This window comes from Psittacula echo, assembly GCF_963264785.1.
Source record: "Psittacula echo genome assembly, chromosome: 22".
Classification (NCBI taxonomy): domain Eukaryota; kingdom Metazoa; phylum Chordata; class Aves; order Psittaciformes; family Psittacidae; genus Psittacula; species Psittacula echo.
In genome coordinates, this window is record NC_137758.1 from 101,406 (window position 1) to 127,856 (window position 26,451).

Genomic DNA, 26,451 nt, shown 5'->3' on the forward strand with positions numbered 1-26,451 from the left:
AATCTGCAGTTAGTTCCATGTTCTTACTAAAAATAATTAAGTAGCCTAAGTTCTGATCACTGTAATTGCATCCTAATGAATTTATGTGTCAACTTGTTACGTGCAACTTTCGTGTGTTCTGTAAATATCAAATTGAGTTCATTGTTCAGCCTCCAGCACCCGAAGCACCCAATGCTCATGATACAAGAAGGATTTGGAGCTGTTGCTGGCTGTCCTGCTCCTTGGCAATGCTCCAGCCCCAGGCTGGGCACAGCCACCTCGATGAACAAACCTAGAACAGCCATATGTATATGCCTGAAGTATAAACAGTGCAAGGTCATCACATCTGAGCACTCGGATGGCTTAGGCTCCTCGCTGTGGACTCACCCTGGTCCCAAGTGCTCATACAAAAGGAGGACTCAGTGACAGATCTTGCCAGGAACAGATCTGGGCTCTGCTGGGCAAACAGCAGGACATGGGCTCCAGTCCCAGCCCTATGCTGCCCAGCTTCTGCCACCTACCCGAGCTGCTAACAGCTACTGGCTGCTGGTGCCCTACCAACACGTGGAAAGGGTTCCCTGGACAGGGAGAGAGCAAGCTACAAACCCAGAAATTAAGCCAGAGAACAGAAATGTGTAATCCTGTTGACTTCAGTGGATGTTACAAACAGATAGTGCTGTTCACTAGACAAGACCAGAACCTGTGCTCCTTGAAGTGAAAAGAAGCCCTGGCAAAAGTTACTGAAATGATGCTGTGCTCCCATAATGGCTCTTTTAAGAACACTACTTACTGTCACTGTTTTTCATGTTTGCTCCCAAAATACTAACTACAGCTCCCCTACAAAGCCGTGCATGTTAGTTAACCTCATTAAATCCTAAAGGATTAGTCAGCTGTTCCTCAACCACAGAACTGTTAGGAAACATCTAAAGCTCCAAGTTATGTGGCTTGGAAAGTGATTTTCTAATACGGAAACTTCAAAGGGATTTTGAAATCCTGCAGTGTAAGGGAGACAGACTAATGTTAATCCACTGGAGTGCTGCTCAATGGCCTGGTTAATTTTTTCTTGCTAGGTCTATAAGCAGCTGAGCATGAAGGCTGCATTGTGATAAGCTGGGGTTAAGCTTCACCTTTGTTCACTGCAACCCCCTCCTACCACCCTGCTCATCACACACAGATGTGCTCTTCCCCATTGGATGACAGCACGTGCAGGTATCAGGGACTGTGTTGCTGTGACCTCTCCTCACCCTGTGGCTTGTAGACATGCACAGACACAAACCCACAGCAGAGGGTCTGCCCCAGGCCCACAGGACCATCCACTATGGGGATCCTCTGACTGGCCAGGGCCCATCCCAGTCACAGAGGTGCTGGCTCATGGTTGGAGCAGGCGGGTGTTCCTTTGCTGATGAGGTATGGTGCAAGTGTCAGTGAGTGCCCAGGGACCATGGGGAGCTGTGATGGAACAGGCAGGGATGTCCTCAGAGAGAGAGCACAGGAGGTCCCTGCTCTCTCTCCCTGGATGTGCTGGGGGAACCACCTACACATCCCAAGCCCACCCTGATCCCCTGTGCTGGGGCCACTCCTCCCACTGCCCATGCACTGTACAGCATCGAGAACCTGGCATCAAACAGGGTTTGTGTGACCATCCTTACTCAAATAAATAATGCTATTAACTGTTAAGTAATGGAGGAATTAAATACACTGCATTTTGAAAGCACAAAGTGTCGAAACGCACAGATTAATTAAACTTCACAGCCCCTCTGTGAGATGCAAAGGTAATTGCTCTGCTCATGGTGCATGTGGGAAAAGAGAGGAAGGGATTTGTCGTGGCAGTAGAGGCTCTGCAATGTAGCAGCAGAAGCACAAGTGTTACTCCAGCCCCGAGGGGCCCATCTTGCCTTACCTAGGTCTACTGAGGCTGACAGGGAGCTGGAGGAGCTGGGTTGTGTGATCCCATGCTTTACTGAGTCAGGACTGGGATCCCTGGCTCTGGCCCCATCCCGCTGCTGCAGCCTGCTCTGCCCCTTCAGCATTAGCCACAGTCTGCTGGGGCACTCAGATGCAGCACAGTGAATCCTGGGTTCCCGGCTCGTAAGTTTTGAACAATATCAGTGTAATGGAAGCAGTCAGCAGTGCAGTCAGTGAGCCAGGCTAAAGAATGTGTTTGCTGGTGTGTTAGCAGCTGAGAAACCTGTTAGTAATACAAATACATGAGAAGAAGCAAGAGGACATGAATGTTTAATTGGATGAGGGCATCCTTCACAACACCCACATCCCTGCTCTTAGGCTGGGCCAGCACGTGTGGAGAGCAGGAGCACTCAGGGGTGTCAGACACACCGACACATGTGCAGCCCTCCCAGGGTCTCTGAGGCACAGCTCTGCAGCCTTGCAGTGCCTGCACTGCCTCGACAGCGTGCTCCTTGTCTTCACACATTTCGTGAGCCCTTGAGCTGCTTCTGCATGTCCTTGCTACATCTTATTTCATTCACCTCAAAATCAAAGGTACCATACGATGCTCTGGAGACCAGAAATAGACCCTAGCAGCTGGACTTGATGTTAAAGGTGTTTTCCAACCTAAATGATTCTAAATGGTTTTATGATCCCCACAGATAGTGCCCAAGCCTGCAGGGGCCCTCTACCACCAGGTCTTTCTTTCCTTTCTTAGTGAAACTGGCTTTGAGGGCTGACATTGAAAAAGGGAGAACCTTGTACTCTACCACACTGCCCTTCACAGTGAGCTCTTGCTGAGCTGTGGAGGCTGAGAACTAGCATCTGTAAAATAGATCCATCAGCAGAGAAAGAGAAGTTCCTGCTTTCTGAGAGGGAAATCAATTTTGACATCTTAATTTTAATCAGAGGAAAAGTTGGTGCTGGAATGGTGAGCTTTGAAGATTATTATATTGTCATTATTAATGACTACCAAAGAAACTAGCTCTAAATGGTAACAGTAAAGTGTAATGGCATACCGATGTAGCTTCTGTTATATCCCATTTACTCTAAAAGAGTCCTTTGCTATGAATTTGATAACAAAATCCAGAAGTACTAATCAAGTCTTGGTCCACACTGGCATGTATTGCTATGTAAACACTGCCAGGAAGAAAGAATCTAGAAAACCAGTCTCACTGTGTTTAAAGCAGTAATTTAAAACCTGAATTAAAATCGAACAAGACTTCCAGAGTTATGGATGTCATAACATAGTGCTGGTATTTTTGCCTGGCCAATATGACTGGGCATAGGGAGGAAGTGAATAAAAAACCCAGCTTAGAGGAAGTGTCTCACCAGTGGTCTTCAAGGAACAGTGGCATTTGTAAATGGCCTCTGATCCTGAGACAGCCTCTGAAATGTGCTGAAAACCTCGGGGGATATGGAGAAACCTGATCCAGGAGCTGAACATGCCACAGTGGGAAGATGACTATTTCTCAGCCAGTGGATGCTCAGCTGTTGTACCCACAGCCAGATTGCCATGATAGCCATGGAAGACCAGGAGACATTTATGTCTTGAGTGCAGGGAGGTCTGGCGAGCTGCAGCAGCAGTCTCTTACAGCCCCACTTGCAGACAGCTAGGGACGGAGTGCCTCAGATCCCTGAGAACCCCAAAGGGGAGGTCTTTACTGGTGCAATCCCTGGGGTCCCTGTTTCACCAGCTTATGCTCCTGCCATTTGCTGAGGAGCAGAACAGAGGAGCCAGAAGTCTCCCTACAGCTCTCTGGACCCCAGGTATGTTTTTGCCAAGCAGCAATAACCTGGATGAACCCTTCCCTTGGGGTGAAGTCTGTTCTGTCAGACAGCATTACTTGTTTTCTTGTACTAAAATATAAATTAACTTAAGCCCACTGTAAGAAGCTTATTTTAATATGAGCTGTAATTACAGCTGGGGCTGTAAAAAAGCTTTCTTTAAAACTTTCATCAGTTATTTGTGTTATTATTGCTTTATGTGATGTGTCTGGATTTTACAAACAGCAAATAATTCTGCACTTATCTTGGTTCCTTTGATAACATTTTTCATGACAGACCTACTGAGACTGTAACTACAGTATTAACATTATAAAAGGAAGAATGGGGATAGTATTTTCTAATAAGTCTGATAAAACCCTTCCATGTCATTGTTGCTGCTTAAAAACTAATCATAGGAAGACAAGAAACATATTAATCATATAGCTTTGTACAGAGTAATGTAACCAGATATGAATTATCCTGTTGCTAAGAATAACGAAATCAGCCATCTTTCTTCAGCTGGGCAAGGTTTATTTGCCCAAGTGAAACTTTCTCAAATGCTAGTGCAGTTGGAAGAGCTCCTCGAAGTGACAAAGCCAGCTACATCTACAATAGCAGCAAAACAAAGGCTGGTTTTGTTGGACTGGAATGGCACCTCGAACATCAAGGCGCAACCCCACTGCAGCTCGCAGAGGCCGACAGTAAGTTCTTCCAAAGGAGGGGAAGGAAACATGTTTTTCTGGTCCCAACTCTCCACTGCTCCTCCTTCATCCTCTTTTCTAGAGATAAAGAAAACTGTCTGCATGTTGTTGCAGATCAAGCCCCCTTCGCTCCCTGATGGCTCCTCTTTCAGTGGGATCAGTGTAACTGGAGAGGGCAGGACAGCACCTCACCCTGTATCACTGGTTCAAATCCACCTTCATTGCTGAGATAGACATAGTTTGTCTCTGAAAGGCAACAGCAGACTGCAAATAACTGTAGGACTCTCGGGGAACTAGGGGGCTACGGCTTACAGAGTGGGCATCTGCTCTCCAGAAACTGGATTTTTCTTCTGTGTTCTCAGGGAAGTTTGACTGTGTATGGACACAGAGTGCTAATAGAGTGCTCCATGAGCTCAGCCTGCTTCTCTTTGTTTCCCCAGCAGCTCACCCTGCTTCTCCTTGTTTCCCCAGCAGCTCACACAGGTCAGGAAAGAGAAAAGGGGCAGGAATCAGAGAGGAGCTGGGGATGACATTTAACAGGCAAAGACTAGGATAGAGTTTTGGACCTTGTAATCTACCCCAAATCCCTATGAACGGGGCTGTAAAACAAGGCTGCTACAGATATTTCAGATCCTGTTAAAGATGTTAAACCACTGACAGGGCTGAACCGCTTACAGATGCTAACTCGGCTGCTGGTGAGGTAGGCTGACACCGGGGAGAAGGTTCAAGCAGGGAATTTTAGAGAGTGATGATCAGAAACATATCCAAATGTAGAGAAATAGTTGAATGGATGAACATGGTGAAACATCATCAAACCAATAGCTTCTGCTGTTTCTGATAAACGGTCTAAAGAGCGTACCAGGAGTAGTAGTTCCAAGTGTGGTCGAATTTGATTTGGTTTAGGTAAGCTCTCAAGAGAAATCATTTGCAACAGGTAATGCTGTTTCTCTGAGTGACTATGGATTCACAGACAAAATGCCCTTCCTCCAGCAGACAAACAAACAAGCCTAGCTTGAAAAAGCAAGAAACCAATCCTTTTTCTCAATTCCTAAGCTGTCTGGTTCAAGTTAAAAGGTGCTTCCTGAGCTGGCAGTAGCCTAAACAATACAGCATATGGAAGTGCTGTAAGGAGTAAAGATTTGCCTCAATAACCCCAGCAAGTAGCAGACTTTGGAGGTGTTCATGTCTGAGGGCACACAGTGCCTGCTCCTTTGACGGTAAGTCTCCAATGCGGAGGAGAGCTGGCCTGTGACACTCACTAACCAGGGTTGCATCCTACTGTCAGCATGGGCAATTTCCAGTTAATTAAGTCAGTAGCAGTGATCCACCCTCTGCACAAGAAGGTGAACAGATCTTCTGCTGCAGCAGAAAAAGCATTGTAGCTACTTGTGAAGCGGAACCCAGTGCCTCAGCACAGCAAAGTGGAGGCATCTCCCCTCAGTGATGTAGAAGGAAGAGCACCAAAGCATCAAACAACAGGACCAGCAGAAATCAGGCCAGTTCTCCCACTTGTGTCCTTGCTGTCCGAAGACTTCAGCACTCTTTGCCTTCCCGAGCCATGTTGGAGCATCCCACTAGTTTTCTCCATCCTTGATTTTTCTGCAAAGCACTAAACTTTAGATCTAGACTTAAACGCTCCATTACTATTTTTAGGCTCTAAAACCAACATGTAGACTTCAAACCCATGCTTAGCTGTGCTGCAATACGTCTGCATGACTCTCAGTTCACTGTTTGACTGGGCCTTTATCCCCACTTTGCATTCATCGGCATCTGCAATGCGCGATCACATCACATTGCAGACGTTTCGTGTGCATCCCAGAGCAGGTGGCTGGGGGATATTTGCATAGGCTGCTTCTTTACTCACTTTGACAGTCCTCTTAGTTCATCTTGTTAACTCTTATACAGAAAACTACAGCAGCAGCTAACCATACTTGTGGCAGACATATGTGGAGCAGTCTCTGTAGCTGAGGTTTTGTTTTATTCTGGAAGTTTTGACTCTTCAGGGTGCACTGCACAGGAAACAATGAAGTATATGGAAAGTGCTTGAGCGTGTCCTACTGTGTGCTTCAGACCTATCTGCTTACAACTCCTGATGGGAATTACTTCCCCTCTTTCAGAAGTGCCTTGAGTTTTTTTGCCAGCTTAAGGATAACTAAACACTGCTGTCATTGTGCAAAGCACAGCAACACAGGTTAAGAGCAGACGCATCAGTTGTCCAAGCCTTTAACCTGCTGGCAGATGCTTGTATCAAGCAAACCAACCATTTGGTGTCATTTCTTTTTTTGTCTTTCATGTTCTCCATTGCAGGGATCTCCCTATACACAGCCTCCTTCCGTGGAGGCTTCTTTCATTTTAAGAGCATTAGTTTAAAGGAATTTGTGCTGGTTCAGGTATGAAATATTGTTGAATGTGCAGCTGGGAAGTTGAGGCATACAGAGGATTCACCTTGAATTAATTTACTGTAAAGTCTTGGCCAAAACACAGTGAATTCCCAGAGCAACTCTCCAGTTGTTTGGCAATTTCACATGATTATTTATGAGACATTCAACGCTTGTTGTATGTACTGATCACTAGTATCTGCATTGCTCAAGGGTGGCTGTTTGTGGAAGGGGAGCACAGAGAGGGGAGCAGGCCATAACACTGCATGAGAGCTGCTCATGCTGGCATTGCCTCTTGTTTGCATGCTGTGGCGATGTATTAAATACGGGCAGATTTATGGAGCGGCTTTGTATGGGTGAAGCATTCATTGATACTGATCTACAGCCTGCTGGGGCTGATACATTTTCCGTTCTCAGGTGAGGAGTCCTGGCAGACACCAGAGATTAGTCAGCCCAGGTTGACACAAATCTTTATTAGGACTTGGGTTTATTCTCTAAGCTTTTTTGGCGCTTGATGAAATTCCCTGGTAAGACCTGCTTAGATGGTAGCTTCTGCTCCTGTACAAGTTAATTGTTGTTTAACTTGTTTGTTAAGTGTTTAAAAGTTTGCCTTCTGATAACTGTATCTTGAGGTCACACAGATTCAAATAGGCAGTTCTGGATATGTCTGTCCACAGAATTGCAAGTGTCTGGCTTTGAACCACTTTTATCCAGCCGTGATTTGTTTATGCTTCCTTAGAGGCACATAGCTTACTGAATTATTTGTGTTTGAGATGAGTGCTTCTGTTAGAGAGGAATGCTGTGCCTACTGCTCTGTCCTGGCAACTGGTTTTGTTGTCAGTTAATGCAGTACAGCCAACCATCACTGCTGGTTCTCCCAAAAGCTTTAACAGCGTTGTGGTCAGGTAGTGTTGTGAGACAGTCAGAGCTCCTGTGTGCCCCGTCACTGGCAGGATTGACAATAACACACTTCTACACATAAAAATATCTGCACATAGCTCTGTATTCATGCAATTTGCTTTCATTGCATCCTTGCTGAAGATGGAATTGTTCTTATTTTGTGGGTGTATGTGTTGCCTGCGTATTTTTCCTGTCTGAGTCTCTTCCCTTTGAGCACAGGAGTGATGAATTGCATGTAGCACAGACAGTTGCATTGCAAGTGCTGGGCACTGAGAGAAGGACTTTGAAGGAGTCCAAATATAATGCCACAATTGCCTTTCTGTGCTCTCTGAGAGAGTGTAATTCATGCTGTAATTCAACAGCAGTCTGATGAGTTTTTGCTGTTTTGATTGCCTTTGAACTTTAGCAGTGTGATAAACAAACTCTGCTTTCCTGCCTACCAAGAAGCTGCAGTGTCTTGATGCAGTTTATTTCCTTAGTTCTGGTGTGGTGGAGCTCAGCACCCTGTTTTTGTGGCATCTGTATATATGCTGATGCCAACAGCACAGTGGGATGGCAGCTGCCATGGCATGATGGGTGATGAACCAGAGATGCCACACTGATTTCTCTTTGATGGCCCTTTTCAGCTTGCTGATATTCTAAATGCCAGTGCTCAGTAAACACACAACACCTCGGAAGGCTGGGGCTGCTGGTGGTGCAGAGCACGCTCCTTCTGTGCACTGCAAGGTGGTGCAGACACTTCACATGTTTCTGAGCTGCAATGAGTAATCAGAAGGGAGGAAGGAAAGCAGGATGAACGTACTCGTTGTCATGTGGCATAGATGAGAATTAAAATTGTCTGTTGGTTCCCAAGCAATTTGTTCATGTTCTGAAATTTGCTTTGAAATACATTCAACAGCACTATTTACTCTCTCAGCATACAGTGAGGCTGAAAGGTAAATGTGCAGCTCCAGAAGAGGATTATCATTCATACACTGTACAAGGGACCTGCGCAACTTACTGGCATTGTGGAGGTGGGAAGCTTCATAAAATTTACAAAGGATCAGGAAGGGTTTTTTGGCTTTCAAATTTATACTGAAGACAACAGGACTTTCACTGAAGGAACAGCAGCTTCATGACTTGCTTTTGGTGTAAAAATAACAAAATAGGGCTAGTGGAAGGTGTCCTTGCCCATGGCAGGAGATTGGAACTAGATGATCTTTAAGGTCCCTTCCAACCCAAAGCAGTCTGTGATTCTGATTAGTGTTATTAGCTAGCGTTATTTGTGAAGCTGTCGCTCATGTCAGGTGTGTAAGCATAGCAGGGATCTCACTCCAAGGTTTGAAAGTCTCAGCCAGTGAAAAGACTGAGTTGCATTTCCATACAGTAAGGGCAGACAAGCCTCCTGTTTGGGGAGATGGAGTACCTGCTAACCTTGGAGCCAAAAGGACACTCACGTCCTCTTTGAGATGTCCGTGCTGTCTACACATGATTGTGTGTATTCTCTGGAACGCCTGCCACAGGCCCCTGTCAGCAGCTCATAAATTTTGGATCACGCCTGGTGTCACAATTCCTGTGTAAAATATTGAAGGTTGGTTTTCAATAATGTGACAGCATCCCTTTAATGTTCAGATCACAAACGCCACACAGCTCTCAGCCTTGCTTCCATTCGGCCAGTGTGAAAGAAAATTTGTCTGCAGCAGCTTTTTCCATGCCTGTTGGCTGACAGCCCAATGTACCTCAAATAGCACCGAGCACAATGAGATAAACCTGTGCTTGCTGCAAATCCATTAGTGCCGGAGGCATTACACCTCAGCTGTATTGGGAGCACTCGGTTTGTGTCCCCAGACAAGTTTAGATTACATTGTTTTACCCCAGTGAGCAGAGTTTTGTTATATGATTGGTGTTCTTCTAACTTCTTTGGAAACATTCCTGCTGTTTTGGTGGTAACTACTGTGTAAGTCACAGACTAACAGGTCTTAAAGAACAGCAGAATACCCAGTAGCAGAAGTTATTGGTATTTGTTATGAGCAGGTTTTAGTGGTTTCTGGACCAGGCAGAAATTAACCACTTGCTGCTGTTTACCATTGCAGAACATTCCATGTTGAAATGTGATCTTTCTAACCTGCTCTGTTGTGCAAACTGACGTGAACACAGGGACACAATGGCAACAACAACCCATTGTTTCACAGCTCAGCAAACATTCTTTGGACTCTGCAGATACCAGCTCCTTCACTTCCTCCTATGGAAAATACATGAGTTACGCAAAGTCACACCTCTTTATTTGCAAACAACATCCGTTCCGTACCTTCTCAGGACTCCAGTTTTGCAGCCCCACCGCTCAGTGAGGACCTAAGCCTGCATGGCACAGCTGGAGCCTTCACAATACTCCTGGAACACTGTCCAAAATAACTTTGCAGTGGAAATTCAGCCTCTGAGTAGAACAATTTAAATGCACTCGGCAGAGAAATTTGTCATTTGAACTGTAAAGCTTTCGAAGGATTGGAAGTGTTCAAGGCCAGGGTGGATAAGGCTGGGAGCAACCCGCTCTAGTGAAGGTGTCCTTGCCCGTGGCAGGGAGTTGGAACTGGATGGGCTTTAAGGTCCCTTCAACCCAAACCTGTCTGGGATTCTGTGATGAATCTTCAGTTTTTACAGCAGTGACTGACTTGGAGTGAACTTTCCTGTGGTCAGTAGTTTTTAGTGTTTCATTCGTTAAACAGCTGTGCTATGCTTCCAAACGCCATGGTTTTCGTAGCACATACCTGGCATGTAATATCCGTACCTGGCCTGAGCTAATTGCTACACTGGAATCTCTGATACACAGCTACATAAAAAAGCTCACGTGGAGAGCAAATGTGTTGGAGTTGTGTTTTCCAGTCAAAAAAAGGCTTCATGGGCATATCTGATTAATGATTTAGATGAGGGAATTGAGTGTACTATCAGCAAGTTTGCTGATGATATTAAGCTGGGAGGAGTGGCTGACACGCCAGAAGGCTGTGCTGCCATCCAGCGTGACCTGGACAGGCTGGAGAGTTGGGCAGGGAGTAACTTGATGAAATATAACAAGGGAAAGTGTAGAGTCCTGCATCTGGGCAGGAACAACCCCAGGTTCCAGTATAGGTTGGGGAACGACCTGTTAGAGAGTAGTGTAGGGGAGAGGGACCTGGGAGTCCTGGTGGATGGCAGGATGACCATGAGCCAACACTGTGCCCTTGTGGCCAAGAAGGCCAATGGCATCCTGGGGTGTATTAGAAGGGGGGTGGTTAGTAGGTCGAGAGAGGTCCTCCTCCCCCTCTACTCTGCCCTGGTGAGACCGCATCTGGAATATTGTGTCCAGTTCTGGGCCCCTCAGTTCAAGAAGGACAGGGACCTGCTGGAGAGAGTCCAGCACAGGGCAACTAAGATGATTAAGGGAGTGGAGCATCTCCCTTATGAGGAAAGGCTGAGGGAGCTGGGTCTCTATAGTTTGGAGAAGAGGAGACTGAGGGGTGACCTTATAAGTGTATATAAATATATAAAGGGGGAGCGTCACGAGGATGGAGCCAGGCTCTTCTCAGTGGCAAACAATGATAGGACAAGGGGTAATGGGTACAAACTGGAACACAAGAGGTTCCACTTAAACTTGAGAAGAAACTTCTTCTCAGTGAGGGTGATGGAACACTGGAACAGGCTGCCCAGGGAGGTTGTGGAGTCTCCTTCTCTGGAGACATTCAAAACCCGCCTGGACACATTCCTGTGTAACCTTATCTAGGTGTTCCTGCTCTGATAGGGGGATTGGACTAGATGATCTTTTGAGGTCCCTTCCAATCTCTAACATACTGTGATACTGTGATACTATATCTAAATTGTAGCCATCATTTTGACCTCTGCTTTGGCCCAAGGTTTGAATAGCTTGAACCATCCGGCTCCAGTGATGGCGACCATGTGGAGAGCGGCCATTGCACCTCTTGTGTTGTGTAGGCAGTGAATGCCAACACCTGAGGCAGCTGCATGCACGCCCCGAGGCAGCACCGAGGGGAGGGTGGCGAGGAGCACCAGGGCTGGTGCGGGGAGCCACCGGCACAGCAGCAGGGGAAGGTGGCCATCCATCCCTGCAGCGAAGGGTCTCCAGAGTGCCGCCATGCAGCAGGGCCTGAGCTGGGCACTGACAGGGGAGATCCTGGCTGAAGGCGGCTCCTGATTGATGAGAGAACCCTGCCTGAGGTGGGCACTGCCTGAGGGGAGATCCTGGCTGAGGGGGGAACGTGGTTGAGGGAGCTCCTCTCTGAGGAGAGACCCTGCCTCAGGTAGGCACTGACTCAGGAAGGTTCCCGGCTGAGGGCAGATATTGCCTGAGCAGAGATCCTGGCCCAGGCGGGCACTGGCTGAGGAGCGATCTTGCCTGAGGGGGCCGGTGGCTGATCGGGGAACTTGGCTGAAAGGGCCCGTGGCTGAAGGGAAACTTGGTTGAGGGCACTCGCGGCTGAGGAGGCCCCTCGCTGAGGACAGACCCCGCCCCAGGCGGGCGCTGACGAGGGGTCTCCCGCCCGCTCACTGAGGGGCTGCTCCCAGCCGAGGCGGCCACACCCACACCCCGCCGCGTTGACGGAGCAACCCCCGCCCCTTCGTGCGGAGGGGCGTGGCCAGCACGGCCCGACCGGGGCGCGGCGGGGGCGCGGCGGGACCGGGGGCGCGCGCGGCGGGGCGGGTCCCGGGCTGGGCGGGGCGCGCGCGGCGGGGCGGGGCGGGCCCGGGGCGGGGCGCGCGCGGCGGGGCGGTGGCAGTCGGGCGGCAGCCGCGGCCGGGGCGGGCAGCGGCGGCCCGGGGTGCGGTATGTCCAAGACGCTGCGGAAGAAGCGGCACTGGCTGAGCAAGGTGCAGGAGTGCGTGGTCTCCTGGGGCGGCCCGGCGGGGCCCGACCCCGACCTCCTGCGCGGCGGCGCTGAGCGCGGCGAGTTCGTGTACCTGGCAGGCCGCCTGCTGCCGGGCGGTGAGGGCGCGCCGGGCCCCGCGCTGCTTTCGGGCAAGGCGCCGGCGCCGGGCGACGTGCTGCTGGAGGTGAACGGCACCCCCGTCAGCGGCCTCACGCACCGCGACACGCTGGCCGTCGTCCGGCACTTCAGGGAGCCCGTGCGCCTCAAGACCGTGCGCCCAGGTGAGCCGCCCGCCGCAGGCCGCGCCGCGCCCGCAGGACCCGCGGCCCGCCTCGCCACTGCCCGCGCCGCCGCCGAGCCGCCGTGGATAGGCCCAGCCGCGCCGGCGCCCTGAGGGGCGGCGGGAGGGCCGCGGCGAGGAGCGGGACCGCCGACTCGGCGGGGCGCAGGGGGGCGGGTGCCGGGCTGATAAAGTTTCCTCGGCTCCTGAGAGGGCGCCTCAGCCGAACGGGGCTACCGGGAAGGGGAAGGGGGGGTCCCGCTGCCGCGTGGGGGCTCGATCTGGCTCCGGGCAGCGCTTTTCCCACTGGCCCGTCGGGGACGGGCAGCGGGTTGGCCTCCGAGGGCCGCCGGCGCGGTCCCTGTGGCCGAGCCCGGGGGTTCCGCTGCGCGCGGTTGTGCGGCGGGGAGAGCGCCCGCTCCCCGGCCGCTGCTGCCCGCCTCTGCCCCCACCGTGCCAGGCTGCCCGGCGGCTCCGGCTCCCAGGCGCTTACGGGGCCAGGCGGGTGCCGGCCGTCCCGCCGCTGTGCCTCGGAAGGGGTGTGACACTGCGCAGGCCTGGCGGGGTTCGCCGGTTTCGGGAGTGCCGGCCGCCGGTATGTCGGTGTGCGCGGCACCGGCTGTCCCGGGTCCGCAGCCTGCGGAGCCACCGTCCGCGGCTTTGCGCGGTGCCTGTGCTCGCTGGTTCCCGAGCCCCGTGGGGTGCAGCGCTCAGAGCTGAGGAGCGGGAGCGCGGCTTGGAGAACGCCATCGCGCTGTCCTCTTGGCTTCTGGTTTGCCAGGGAGAAACCCCGAGACCAGACTCTGGGTGTTCTTCTTCCATAGATTTGGATTAATTTTGAGTATGTTTTAATTAATTAACACTATCAGATCATTGCGGTGCGATCTGCTTTATCGACATGCCTGTCAAATGGCAAGTTAATGCTGGATAGTGGTACCTGCAGTCATAGGACCTAATGATTCACAGTGTAAAGAGCTTCAGATTTACCGCTTCCTTGCTCAGACGATCCAGGTCTCAGCACGATGTGTTACAGAGAAACTGTCTCTGTTAAACTGTTTCTCTCCGAATCCCAACTGGTATAGGTACTTCCTGGATTGAAGTCTGTAGTGCTTCTTCTTTCATAACTGCTGGGTTATCATTTGACTTTAGGTAATATATATTTTAAATCAGATTTTCATTGTTTGACCACTGATGAAAAGTCATCCTGTATATAGAGCCTGTGGCATTGATCCTGATGCATATTGCTTGTTAGACAAAATGAAGGCAAAAGAAAAACAAACACACCCCTAAAAGCACGTATAGAAGCCTAGTAGGCTTTGGAAGATGTCTTTAGTTCCAAAATTGGAAATCCCATCTGAATGAAGAAAATAAAAAAGAACAAACAGTTGCAAGTTGTAAGAGGATTAAAAAAAATCCTGAGGAGCAAATCAAGATAGAAAATAATAATAAATCTCTTCTAAAAAGGGAAAGCTTGTGGAAGATAAATCTATAGTTGGATAATCAAAGGAATTCCTTGTGTTTACCTACAGAGGGTAATAGGGGTATTCCTGTACTGGGACTTTCCGTAAGGGAGAGGTGTCTCAAGCTGTCAGGTTAAAACTGGGTGAGAAGATTTAGATGAAATTGATACAACAAACAGTAGAAATTGATGTTCATCAGGAGTTTCAGATATGAGCCACCAAAGACCAGCGAGTTGTTTGTTCCTTAAATCATTGGTGGTGTGGAAGAGGGTAAGAGGTGGAGAAAGCGTCTGGAAGATCAACAGGACTCACTTCTGATTACAGCAAGCTGGCTAAAAATACAGCTTAGAATGGAACTGTTTGGCATGTGAATAAATACCATCTAATGAGGAGAACGGGTTGCTTTTTAGAAGTCTGCAGTTTTTAAAGGTTCACTGGTTGGTTTAATCAAATCTGAGTATCTTGATGTGATGGATTTTCAAATAGGCTTTCAGGAAGGTAACACCAGATCCTGAGCGAAGCTCTCTGTGAGTGAGCGTTGTGTGGCAGTGTAGCTGCCAAAAGATAAGAGCAGAATTCCCCTGTGGATTAGTAGCTGGTTAAAATACAGGAACAATGTTCTCGACAGAAGGAAGCTACTGCTGGAGTCTTGCAAAGACCTGTGCTGTTTAACGTACTCATCCAGAGCTTGTAAACTGAACAGTAGGTTGAGTTGTAAAAAGAGAACTAGCATTCTAATGCTGATTTTTATATAACGTTTGGAACAGATCAAACTAAAGCTTCAGATCCAGTAATTTTTCCCATACTGGAACATATTGCCACATCAGATGAGTTTTGCAGTAATTTTCTGTGTTAGACTTAGTGTCCGTAAATACAGGATTTTAAAGCATACTGTTTCTCTTGGTTGCTTTCTCGGCAAGGTTGCCACAGCAGCGCTCAGTGGCAGTATTCCAGTTAGGATATATGTAATTAGGAAAGTTGTTGACAAGGCATTCTCTGCAAAGACCTGTGACTTTGAATTTAGCTTCCATTCCACCCCTTGTGATCCAGAGCAATCCAGACTTGCTGATCTTTGGAAAGTGGCTGGGAAGATGTGCAGAGTTGTGGTGGTGAAGTGAATGAGGGCCGGGGGGCTGGTGGTCCGTGGTGTGCTTGCAGTATGTCTGAGTTCTCAGAGACCTGTAATTGCATTACTGGTTTTCTTAGGGTCCTGCGTTTCATACTTCTCTCAGTCAAAACTGCTCTCTGTCAAATGAAGTGTCATGTGGAAAGGCATTGAATGTCTGCCACCATGCCTTCATGTGCCCAGTGGCTCTTCAGATTTGAATGCTATTGGGACACAAGTCTGAGAAGGATCCAACTTCAGGGTTCTTCACTGTGACAGTGCGGAATTTGTCTTCTTGTCACTGAATTTTAGGGCTTATATAAGGCACTTATGGTCTGCGTCTGCATTTCAGAAAGGCAACGTTGGTGTTTGAGAGCTGCCTCTGTCTTCCAGGTGAAGGTGGAAGAGACTTCCTTCTGTGCAGGTGTCCTGATAGCCTTGAACAGCATGTCAGGGGACTGGACTGCTTTATTTCAAGTAGGGATCTAGTCCTTCATTAAAGGCGGCAACAGCTTTAGTTGACAGCAGTAAAATCTGTCTGTGATACTTCTAGCAATCTCATAGAAAATTTAAAATGGAAATTTCAAGATGCTGTTTAGCCTTGTTTGATAAGACACTTGAAAGATACGAATGTTAATTTGAACGCCATCTGTTAACTGCACATCACAAATGATGGACCATTTTGTTGATGTAGAAATTTGTTCTTCCCTTTCCTTGCTGAGGAGAGGGAACAAGACCGGTGTTGCCCAGGGCCAAGCTGGATGGGGCTTTGCGCAACATGGTCTAGTGAAAGGTGTCCCTGCCTGTGGCTGGAGGTTGGGACTGGATGAGATTTAGGGTCCCTTCAGCCCAAACGAGTCTGCGATTCAGTGTGCCACATGCTGGAGATGAGTGTCATTGACGCCACAGCCATGCCACAGACGAGGTCTGGCCCAGATGTTTAGAGGTGAGCTGGAAAATCTTCAGTTCCAGTGTTGGTAGGGGTTGATATAGCAAAGTCTGCAGAAGGCTGGTCTCAAGCTCTGCCAGTACACCTTGTCTGATACTGGGGTCTGAGTTGTCTGAACAAAAGTTAAATATCCCTTCATTCTAGTTGATGTTTGAGATTATAACCTCGCTTCTTGCCTAATTCATCATCTTGATCAGATGAGCAAAACAGCAGTACAGAGAAAGAAGGCTTTTTGAGCAGCATGGTACTAGTATGTGTGTGCATGCACACTAATATGGGCTGGCTCATCATAAAGAGCAATTTGTATTACAGCCACACTTGGGAGGTACTGGTTTGGACCTAATCACCTGCTTACATGCATCCAAATGATGGCTGCCGTGTGGCTCGATGACCTTCCCTGCCCAGTGTTACCAGGGTTAGTGTGTTAGCCTTGTAACTAGCTGGCACTGCTGCAGGTTCTTTTATTTCTGTTAAGGAAAAACTAAAGCCTTTTGTTTTAGTTCATCCTCTGTGAGTATCTACTACTTGCATATATCATTCAGATTTAGCCAGAAAGATGTTTGTATGTGCAGGTGAGCCTGCTTGCTAAAACACTCATCAGTGCAACTTGGAATGCCTTCTTCATAGCAATATGGTAGCCAAAATACATCAAAACTAGGTTGCAGGCTTAAAGTAAGAAAATTTACTGATCTGCAAGTTCCTCTTGCAGCAGTCTGAGTTGCCAGATACTGCGTAGGAAGGAATGTGTTTTCCTTCCAAACTAAGGAGCTTTGCTGAATACATCTACTTTGTGGCAATTATTATGGTTTCATGGCCACTATAACTAGCATCTGGGAAGTAATGGGCAGAATCTTGTAGCTCTTCCACTTGAGGAACTCTTCCAGAGTGCATAGTTTTGTCCCTTGGTTGAGAGAATGCATGTTGGCTCCACTGTGTCAGAACCGATCTTTAATCAGAAAAATGCAGCAAGATTTAAAATGATGAAGAGTTCCCTTTAGGCTGTTATTTTGCTTTTTTAACAGTCTCAGTGCTTCTGAAACTACTAAACCTCGATGTCCTATGTACTTGTTTTGTAGCTGACTTTCACAGTTGTGGCTGGAGCTCTTCCTCCAACTGAGGCATTTATTCATTATCTCCAGGCTGGATCGCCTGGCTGCAGTCAGATGTCAGTTATGCCTTTGATGTTCTTTTCCCTCCATGGAGGACTTCTCAGCTCATACTCACACAACTCTGGGGATCTTTATTTTTTCAGTCTTTCATGCAGTTGGCAATACATGAAGTACTCCCCAGTCCTAAGCTGATGCACCTTGCTGCTTTGTGTGCGCTCAGCCTTTTGACCTGGGAGCTCGAACTGCTTCTAATCTATTGCTGTGCTTGAATTACAGTGCAGAGAAAGAGGTGATTGACAGGTGGAGGTAGTACTGAACTTCTTGACACCAAATTAATTTTTCCAAGTCAGTATATTTCATGTAATGCTCTTGGGACTTGCAGATCCTGAAGCTAGCAGGCCTTTCCTTACCAAAATGCTCTCCTGATCAAAATCTAGTGCAAGCTTACAAGAAGACAACTTAACTGCAGGATGCATTTCCTCGTGATGGTAAAGTAGTGTGGTGATTGATCCCTAATGCCTCCCTTTACCAACAGGAGTTAATGGCAGTATTTAGAATTCATGTGCATGGGGGTCCCTTCTCTGAAGCAGAATGAATGAAAGTGGTGGTGCCAAATACAGTGACTCAGATTCAGTGCTCAAGACTTAATACTCCAAGCTGAGTATGTAAGATTCATTTACATTTTCTCTTGTGCTTGAAGTAGGTACAAAACCTCCATGTGAGGGTAAACATTTGCATGTTTGGCAATTAAGGCAGGGAGGAGAGCATGCTGCACTCCGAGGCTGTTCTCACAAACTCAGATGAAATCTGAATGTGCTGTGTTAAAAGAGAGATCTGCGTACACACTTGGATCATTCTGCCTCTCCGTGGAAAGGCATTACCCTAGTTCTGTGTTTCTCTGGAAGCTGGCATTAGGCCAGCTTGACGATCAGGCGCACTGATGTGTTACTCTGGTCTGAGGAGCTGAGGCAGCCAGCTTGGATCCCTCAGTCCTTGATGCATGATAGGTGAGGGCTGCTGGATGCTGGCCTGCAAAACTGCCCTCCCTGCTCTAGAGTGCGCTGGGAACAGATCCATTTTTATAGAAGGCAAGATTGATTTGATTTGCCACACTAAGAAAAGCCCAAAACATACAGGGTTGCTATAATGAATGTGTAGGGTATCCCAGTTTCATGAAACTGGGCAGAAGACAGATGTGCGCTCTTAGGAAACTGAACAAGAAACACTTCCTGCTGGAGGCTGTCATTTCTCTAAAGCATCAGCAGTAGCAGTGGTGTGTCCTTACAGCAGTTTGAGAGAGCTGCCTTGCACAAAAAGCTATTAGCTTGCATCTCAGATGTGTGAATGCAGAGGACTATCAAGCACTTGCCAAGGGATGGGTGTGAGTATGTGCATGTAATTTATAATCTTGTTTCTCACATCCATCTTTATATAAACACATTATTCTTGGCATAGAACATACTGCCTTTCCCTTTCACATACTCATTGTTTAAATTTTACTGGGATGAGCACTGTGTTAATGATTACATCCTAAATGTGCTTTAATTGTTCTGCTCTTTCTTGGCATGCTGGTTTCAAATGATAACAGGGCCTCGTGGATTTCCTAGTGTGCTGCTTAACACCATGGTTTTATTTTGCACCTCTTTGTTTCCTTCAGGAAAACCCATCTTCTCCTTGTACCATTCATTGGTGTCTCACAGGAGAGACTCAGCAGAACAGTGTGGAGTAAAGTCAGCATTTACCTGGAGCTGGTGGCAGAGCGGATGGTGCAGTTGGTATTCTCCAAACCCACCTCCCCTGTGTCCTTTGCTTTAGGGGAATGAGATTTTCACTAGGACTGAAGAATCAAGCACTTTTATTCCAGTTATTCCTGGAAGGAAATTTTCTCATTCAGGTAGACAGTTTGGACTGAAATTCGTGCATCTGCGTCTGTTGCTTTTCTATTAAAAGACAAAAGCTTAGGCTTCCATGCCAGCATAGAACTTGCTTAAAATCCTTGAAACTAATTTTGCCATTACTCTTCAATGGCAGGAGGCTTTCTGTTCAATGTGAGCGAGCCAAGAACAAAATAAACACGAGGCTTTATTAGAAGCCATGATTTCAAGAGCAGATTTGGTCTTCATAATTTTTGTCTAAGTATTGCTGTTGCATTCTTGGCTGGCTTTAAAGAAGTGCTGGTTAGATGTAGAAAATGGCTGGGTTTATCACTCAAAAGATAAAATTTCCTTATTTTTTTTTTTTTTTTTTAAGAATTTTCATTTTGCTTTTGTTAAGCAAAGACATTTCAAACCAAACCTGTCTTTTTAGAAAACTCCTGCAGCAAACAAGCTCTGCTTGTCTAATTTGCTATGCACTGTGCTCCTTTAGCACTGAAATGTCTGCTTCGAGATATTCTTCAGGTGATCATTCCTAAAAAGCCGAAAAAAAACCCTAAAAACCAAGAATACCAACCAAAAAGTTAAACTATCACAAGGGTTGTGCATTCAAATTGACAGCTGAAAAACTTGCTCCAGTTTTGATCGTTGCTCTGTTTTAAGGTCTTGGAATTCATTCTTCTGGTTCTTGTTTTTTAATTCATGATTCTTCCTTTTAAGAAGTATCTGGTCACATTTGTGGGCTGTTAAGTTAAATCACGTCTTGTTCCCTGAATGGGAACAATTTCCTTCTTCAAAGCAACAGTATTCCTGAGAGTACTAGATTTGGATTAAGAAAAATATGAGCTCTTTGTATTTGAGTGTAAATGCCTTATTTAGTTCTGCTGAACAGAAGGTGAACAGAAAATGCAGTAGGAAGATTACAGACTTGTATTGATCTGTTACACAATCACAGAAAACAGAATCTTAACTAATTCATCTTCTCAGTTGCTAATTACTAGTGGAATCTGTGTTAATCTTTTTTGGGCTCTCTGCGGGTCATAGTGGGAACAGGAGCTGCTCCCAGGTGACAGATCTGCAGTCGCTGAATCCGATGGGCTAGCTTCCAAGCTAATCAGTTTTAAAAGCAAGAGGGTACCCTTTTGGTGAGAAAAGAATTGTCCTAGGAGGGGTGTGAGTGTGGTATCAGGGAGACTGTAAAGGCACTAATGGAGAAACGGACATTGGACAATGGGTGCAGCAAGTCAAGAGATGCTGCAGTGTGTCTTACTTTTCCCACACTGGCATTTAAAACCTACGTACAAGCTGTCCCTTAGTGCTGCTGTTTAAGATGCAGAATAGGGGTGGTTGCACATAACCATAGTCTACAATTAGTTTAGGTGTAGCTTTCAATATGAGATACAATCGTAGCAGTCTTCAAGCTCATGTCACTGTGCTTTTTTTTTGTCATACGCAAATCATAGAATCCCAGACTGGTTTGGATTGAAGCGACCTTAAAGCTCATCCAGTCCCAACCCCTGCCACGGGCAGGGACACCTTCCACTAGAGCAGCTTGCTCCAAGCCCCTGTGTCCAACCTGGCCTTGAACACTGCCAGGGATGGGGCAGCCACAGCTTCTCTGGGCACCCTGGGCCAGTGCCTCAGCACCCTCACAGCAAAAAGCTTCTGCCTAAGAGCTCATCTCAGTCTCCCCTCTGGCAGGTTAAAGCCATTCCCCTTGGCCTGTCCCTACAGGCCCTTGTCCCAGGCCCCTCTCCAGGTTTCCTGGAGCCCCTTTATGCACTGGAGCTGCTCTAAGGTCTCCCCTTCAGGAGCCTTCTCTTGTCCAGGCTGACCCAGCCCAGCTCTCTCAGCCTCGCTCCAGAGCAGAGCTGCTCCAGCCCTCGCAGCATCTCCATGTTAAAGTAATGATCTTACATGGAAATGTAATTTCATTGCAAAGCACACTAAGGTTGTTAGATGTAACTGGGCTTTCTCTGATCTTTTACGGTGTGTTTTCACAGCTACCTTTAAAAATGCTTCCTTAAATCTGCTTTTCAATATGTATGTTTCTCAAGCCTGTAATTTTTCCTAAATTGTTGTTTGCTCTCAATTGAATATAACTTCTTCAAATTGAAAATCACTAGTGTGATTACTATCCATCCCGTACTCCTCTTCACTTGCTGAACAGTAGTCTAGTTTGTATAGATTGATGCATTGTATGTTATTTTCCTCCGATGCGGTTAAAAAGTCAATTCCTCTAAGCTCTGGATTGCCGTATCTCTTCAGTTACCTGTATAAAACCAGTTTAAATTCCAGCTTATCAGATCACAGTATACTTGAATGCTGATTCTTACTGTGTTCTACTTCAGTGCCATTTCATTACTGACTTCTGATAATAAATACAATCAGACTAACAGCTGGTGTCTTATGAATATGGATTGTGGATGTTAGATAAACATCAGAAGTGTTCTGGGTTTTGTGTCTAGAAATGTGTCATCTGCATGATAATGAAGTGTTCTTTCCAAAAGGTGGGAAAGGCAATCAACAAGGTTAATGTGGTTGTGTGAATTGTGTTACTGAAGTTGTCTCTTCTTTAATCCACTGCATTTGGGAATTGAGACCATGCCTTCTTACAAATCCAGTAGTGTTTTACTACTAAATTCTAGTATTGCCCTAGAACCTAACCCAAACTCTGACTACAACAATAGCTGCATTGCGCTTGTTGGTTTGGTGAGGCTGGGACCATCCAGGACTATCTTTGGTACTGGGTGTTCAGAAGAAGCCAGTAGCATCACCTTGTTGAGCCAACACATGCGTGGCAGGTTGGACCCAGTGGCGAACATGGGAAGCGCAAGTCACAAGTTGGTGTTGCCAAGTTCTGCAAATAATACCAAGGAGTGCTTCGAGGATGACTGCTCACCTTATCTCAGAGACACAGAAGTAGGGGAGATGCAAAGGAGGGGATCACCAGCCTGGGAAAACTCTTGTGCAGCAAGACAGAGAAAGTTGGAATTACAGCACAAAGCGAATGAGTATGAGAATATACAATAATAGTACAAAAGAGCAGGATCAAGAGTTTGTTGCTCCTTCTCTCACAGCACAGTATGAGGCTTTAACCCTGATGGCAGGAAATTCATCTTCAGGCCTGTGGTGCACTGGGGCAGTCACTGGAGTCAGGCTGAACAAGGTTCAGTAACTGTTTGAACTTTGCCTTGTAACACTTTCTACTCTAGTGACTTGTATGTGCTAATCAATAACTGTGTGGGGAAGGCACAGATGTTCACATTTCCTCTAGTATGATCCCCATATATCATCAAACTGTGCACTGTTTAGCAAACTCTGGCCTGGTGGAGCCTGAAATGTTTGCTTTGCAGGGTGTGTTGGTCACATCTTTGCTGTAGTGTGCTTCCTGGCTGTTCAGGTGTGACATTGGACACATTGCACATGTCCTACTATGCATAGCCACCCCACTGTGCCTCGCACGTGCCAGCAATGAGTGCGGTGTGACCAGAGCTGCCACCATGATGGAGGATGCCTGCCCAAGGGCCACCACAAGAAGAAACAGCTGCAGATGTGGGATGCACCCTGGCCATGTCCAGGGTTGCTTTATGAAGCTTATTAACAACAGGAAATAAAGAATTGGACTTTTTATTTTGAAAGAAGGTACTTTTCTTGTAGTTACTGGAGCACCTGGAAGGTGTGAATTGGGGTGATGTTTACTCCGTTCTTGGCTTGTGGCTTTACAACCTTCAGTAGCTGTCTGCAGATCATTACACGTTTGCGTACATACAAACACTTTCAGAAGTTTTCAACTCAAGATGCATCACAGACTAAACATCACAGTCATTTAAAAGAGAAAACCAAGCTCCCTTCCTCACCCACCCCACTGAAAACCCACAGGCATTTTTAGGCCTGGCCATCAGCCTTTCTACTTCTTTGTAGTGCAAATATGAATAAAGATCTTGCGTCTTTAGAAATAAAAACGAATGCTTGGTATGTTCCAGTGGTGTTTACCTCCTGGTAATCAAGTGTGCTTTGAGGTGTACAGCAGTGGGCAGCTTCTCTGAGCTGTGAAGAACACTAAAGGCCTTTTTGCATTTTCAAAGTACACGTTGGGAGCTTTGTGCAGTCATCTGCCAGAAAGGGCTCTGAAAACCAGCCATCGGTAGTGGCTTAGCTTGTATATCAGGCTTTGAATGTAGAGGATAGAAAGAAATGTGTTTAGTGCCGAGTTTCCAGTGAAATGTCCCTGCTGCCTTTGCCAGAGTTGTTTGGATTTTGGGTTGGATTTTTTCTGGGTTTTTGGGTTGTTTTTTTTTTTTTTTTTTTTTTTTTTTTTGATAAAACATGTAGGGAGAAACTAATTTCCCTTGGACCAGGCTTGTTTTGCAGTTGTATTCTGATAGCAATTCAGTGTTCCCTATTATGTTCTGGGATTCAAACCATGTCTCTTCTGTTAAGGACTGGATTAACATGCAGGTGAGGACGTAGCATGCAATTGAGGAACCGTTCTGCCAGGACCCATCTGCTTGCCCTTTGCAAGGCATCAGCAGCTCCTGCGTGCTCTGTGGGCAAAGCGGGGTGTGCTGCTGTTGAGGGGGGAAATGGCTGTGGTCAGCCTTGGGCTTTGCCTCTGGAAGTGGCCAGTTTCTTCTGGAGTGCTCTCCAGCTGTGGCATCAGACATTCTTGGATCTTCCTTCTCCTGGAGGAGGTACAGGGGTCTCACCGTGCTCTTATGAAATGGCTGTGGGTGCCCAGGGGCCTAGCTTGGTGCCAAAGTGGAACACTGGCAGGTCTGGAGCGCCGGTTGAGAGCTATCGCAGCAGGATCCCACCATTGAGATGGGGAGTGCTGCATAGTGGTGAATGCACCAGTTCTGCACTAGGCTAGGAGAAACATGTAAGAAAGAAACCTCCTTTCATATTGATGAAAGAACAGATGAGAGAAGTTCCATCTGAAGAGGCTGCTTCATTACTGTTTAATACAGTAATGTAGTTTATCAAAGTAAGTTGTTAGTGGAGATGATGTTAGGTCTTCAGTGGCAAGCTGAGACCCACTGCTGTGGGTATCTGGCAGGGCAGTGTAGCCTCTGGGGACTGATGAAAGAAGTTCCCAGAGGAAAAATTGAAGTGTAGCCTAAGATACTGGATTGAATAGGCTTTAGAGTATCTGCAAATGTATCTTAACTTGTGAGATCAGGCAGCTGGGTGAATCCAGATAATTAAGCCGGTTTTAATTCTTGATATCCTAAGAAGAAAAATGTGGTTTGGGTGTTGAACATAAAGGATCATTCTTGGAAGCCATGGAAAATAAAATTCCTGTGGTGGTGAAGACTGGCAGTAAAAGTTACAAAGAAACATAAGAAGCAACTGATAACACAGCTTTGTTAAAGCCATCACAAGAAACGAAAGCACAATGTGAACTTAAAGATAAAAAGGTATAAAGAATCCTTTAGAGGACTGGGTGGTTCACTGCCAAATTCATAGAATCATGGAATCCCAGACTGGTTTGGGTTGGAAGGGACCTTAAAGCTCATCCAGCTCCAACCCCTGCCACGGGCAGGGGCACCTTCCACTGGACCAGGTTGCTCCAAGTCCCATCCAACCTGGCCTTGAAAGCAACGTGTTGTATTTCTTCAGTAGGGGCTGTAGTTGTAACCAGTCTTTAACAGACGATAATGTCCATAGTGACTTAGGTGTGCATTTTGGTTTCTGAGTAAAGCAGCACATTGCAGTGTCCAGCTTAAAACTGAGTCTGGATGGGAAAATCACTGTCTTCTATCAAAACAAAAAGCAGGAGGGCCTGTTGTGTCAGTTTTGCTTCTCCCTGCAAGACTTTTTGGAAGATCACAGCAAAAAGTATAACCGAAGGAGAAATGAGGCTGGTTTATTCTGTTTGCACAGCTGGTGTCCTGCTGACTTTCTCCTCCAGCTGAATACAGAGGTGCATGTATGTTACATCTTCTTTTCCAGGCATTATTAAAAACCAAAACACAAACCCATTGGCAAATAATTTGAACTCAAGTATAAGTCAATCTGCCAATTAAGTATTTCCCTCCTGAGCTAAGTGATCTGTATGGCAAAAGCAAAGGATGTGGACCTGATGATCATAAAGGTCTTTTCTAACCCAGTTCATTAGAATCTTAGAATAGTTAGGGTTGGAAAGGACCTTAAGATCATCCAGTTCCAACCCCCCTGCCATGGGCAGGGACACCTCACACTGAACCATGGCACCCAAGGCTCTGTCCAACCTGGCCTTGAACACCGCCAGGGATGGAGCGTTCACAGCCTCCCTGGGCAGCCCATTCCAGTGCCTCACCACCCTTACAGTAAAGAACTTCTTCCTTATATCCAATGTAAACTTCCCCTGTTTAAGTTTGAACCCGTTGCCCCTTGTCCTATCACTACAATCCCTAATGAAGAGTCCTTCCCCATGTCACCCAAGGCTCTGGTCAGCCTGGCCTTGAACACTGCCAGAGCATTTACCACTTCTTCGGGCAACCTGTTCATTCTAGGATTCTATGACATAGGTGGATTTTCAAGGCATTTTAACACAGGTTTTGCTCAAATACACAGCAAGAAGAACACCCAAAGTTCAAACTACCTCAGCCTTCCAGCCTCTTTAAGATTTCATTGCCAGTATGTGCACCTTTGTTTTGGTTCTATGCCAAGTTTACTGTGACCTTCTTGTGACAGACAGCAGTGGAGTTTGCTGTACTACTCATTAAATGCAAGGGGATTAACATCCAGTTTATTTCCTGTAAACCCACAGGGCTATCAGGAAATAACTAAGCCCTAAAGTTTTAGATTTGTAAAAATTATTTCCTCCTAATGTATGTACTTGGAGGGGGGGGAATGCCAGAATCCTGTTACGTAAGAGAGAGGCAGAGCCCTGTATTAATCCCAGGGAATGATGTTTAATGGCTTGTTTTGTCCTTTATTGGTCTAAAGAATTCCTCGGAAATCAGCTGACCGAAAGTGCCAGGGAAGTATTTTTACCTCTGTTGCTGAAATTATTATGGGTCAGTAATTTCACTAATCTTCTTTGCAGTGAGATTAGATTGGGAATGCTTTGGTGCAGGGCAAACTTGTTTATGCAAACTGCTTAGTCCTGTGAGTGCCCTCGAGTGGAAGTGCCACCAAGGAATCAAGTATGGCATCCCTGTGCTGAGCCAGGGTTTGAAGTAT

At 46.8% G+C, this 26,451-nt stretch overlaps 1 protein-coding gene across 1 annotated transcript in view; it reads left to right on the top strand.

Annotated features, from left to right (window-relative positions):
• Positions 1-12,463: 12,463 nt before the first annotated feature.
• The window catches only part of MAGI3 (membrane associated guanylate kinase, WW and PDZ domain containing 3), a gene marked incomplete at its 5' end in the record, with an annotated part of 74,124 nt that continues 60,136 nt past the window's right edge, over positions 12,464-26,451 (top strand). The window contains one exon of the mRNA XM_080632941.1: positions 12,464-12,785. Coding sequence (XP_080489067.1) covers positions 12,464-12,785 — 322 coding nt within the window. The remainder of the gene's footprint in view (positions 12,786-26,451) is intronic.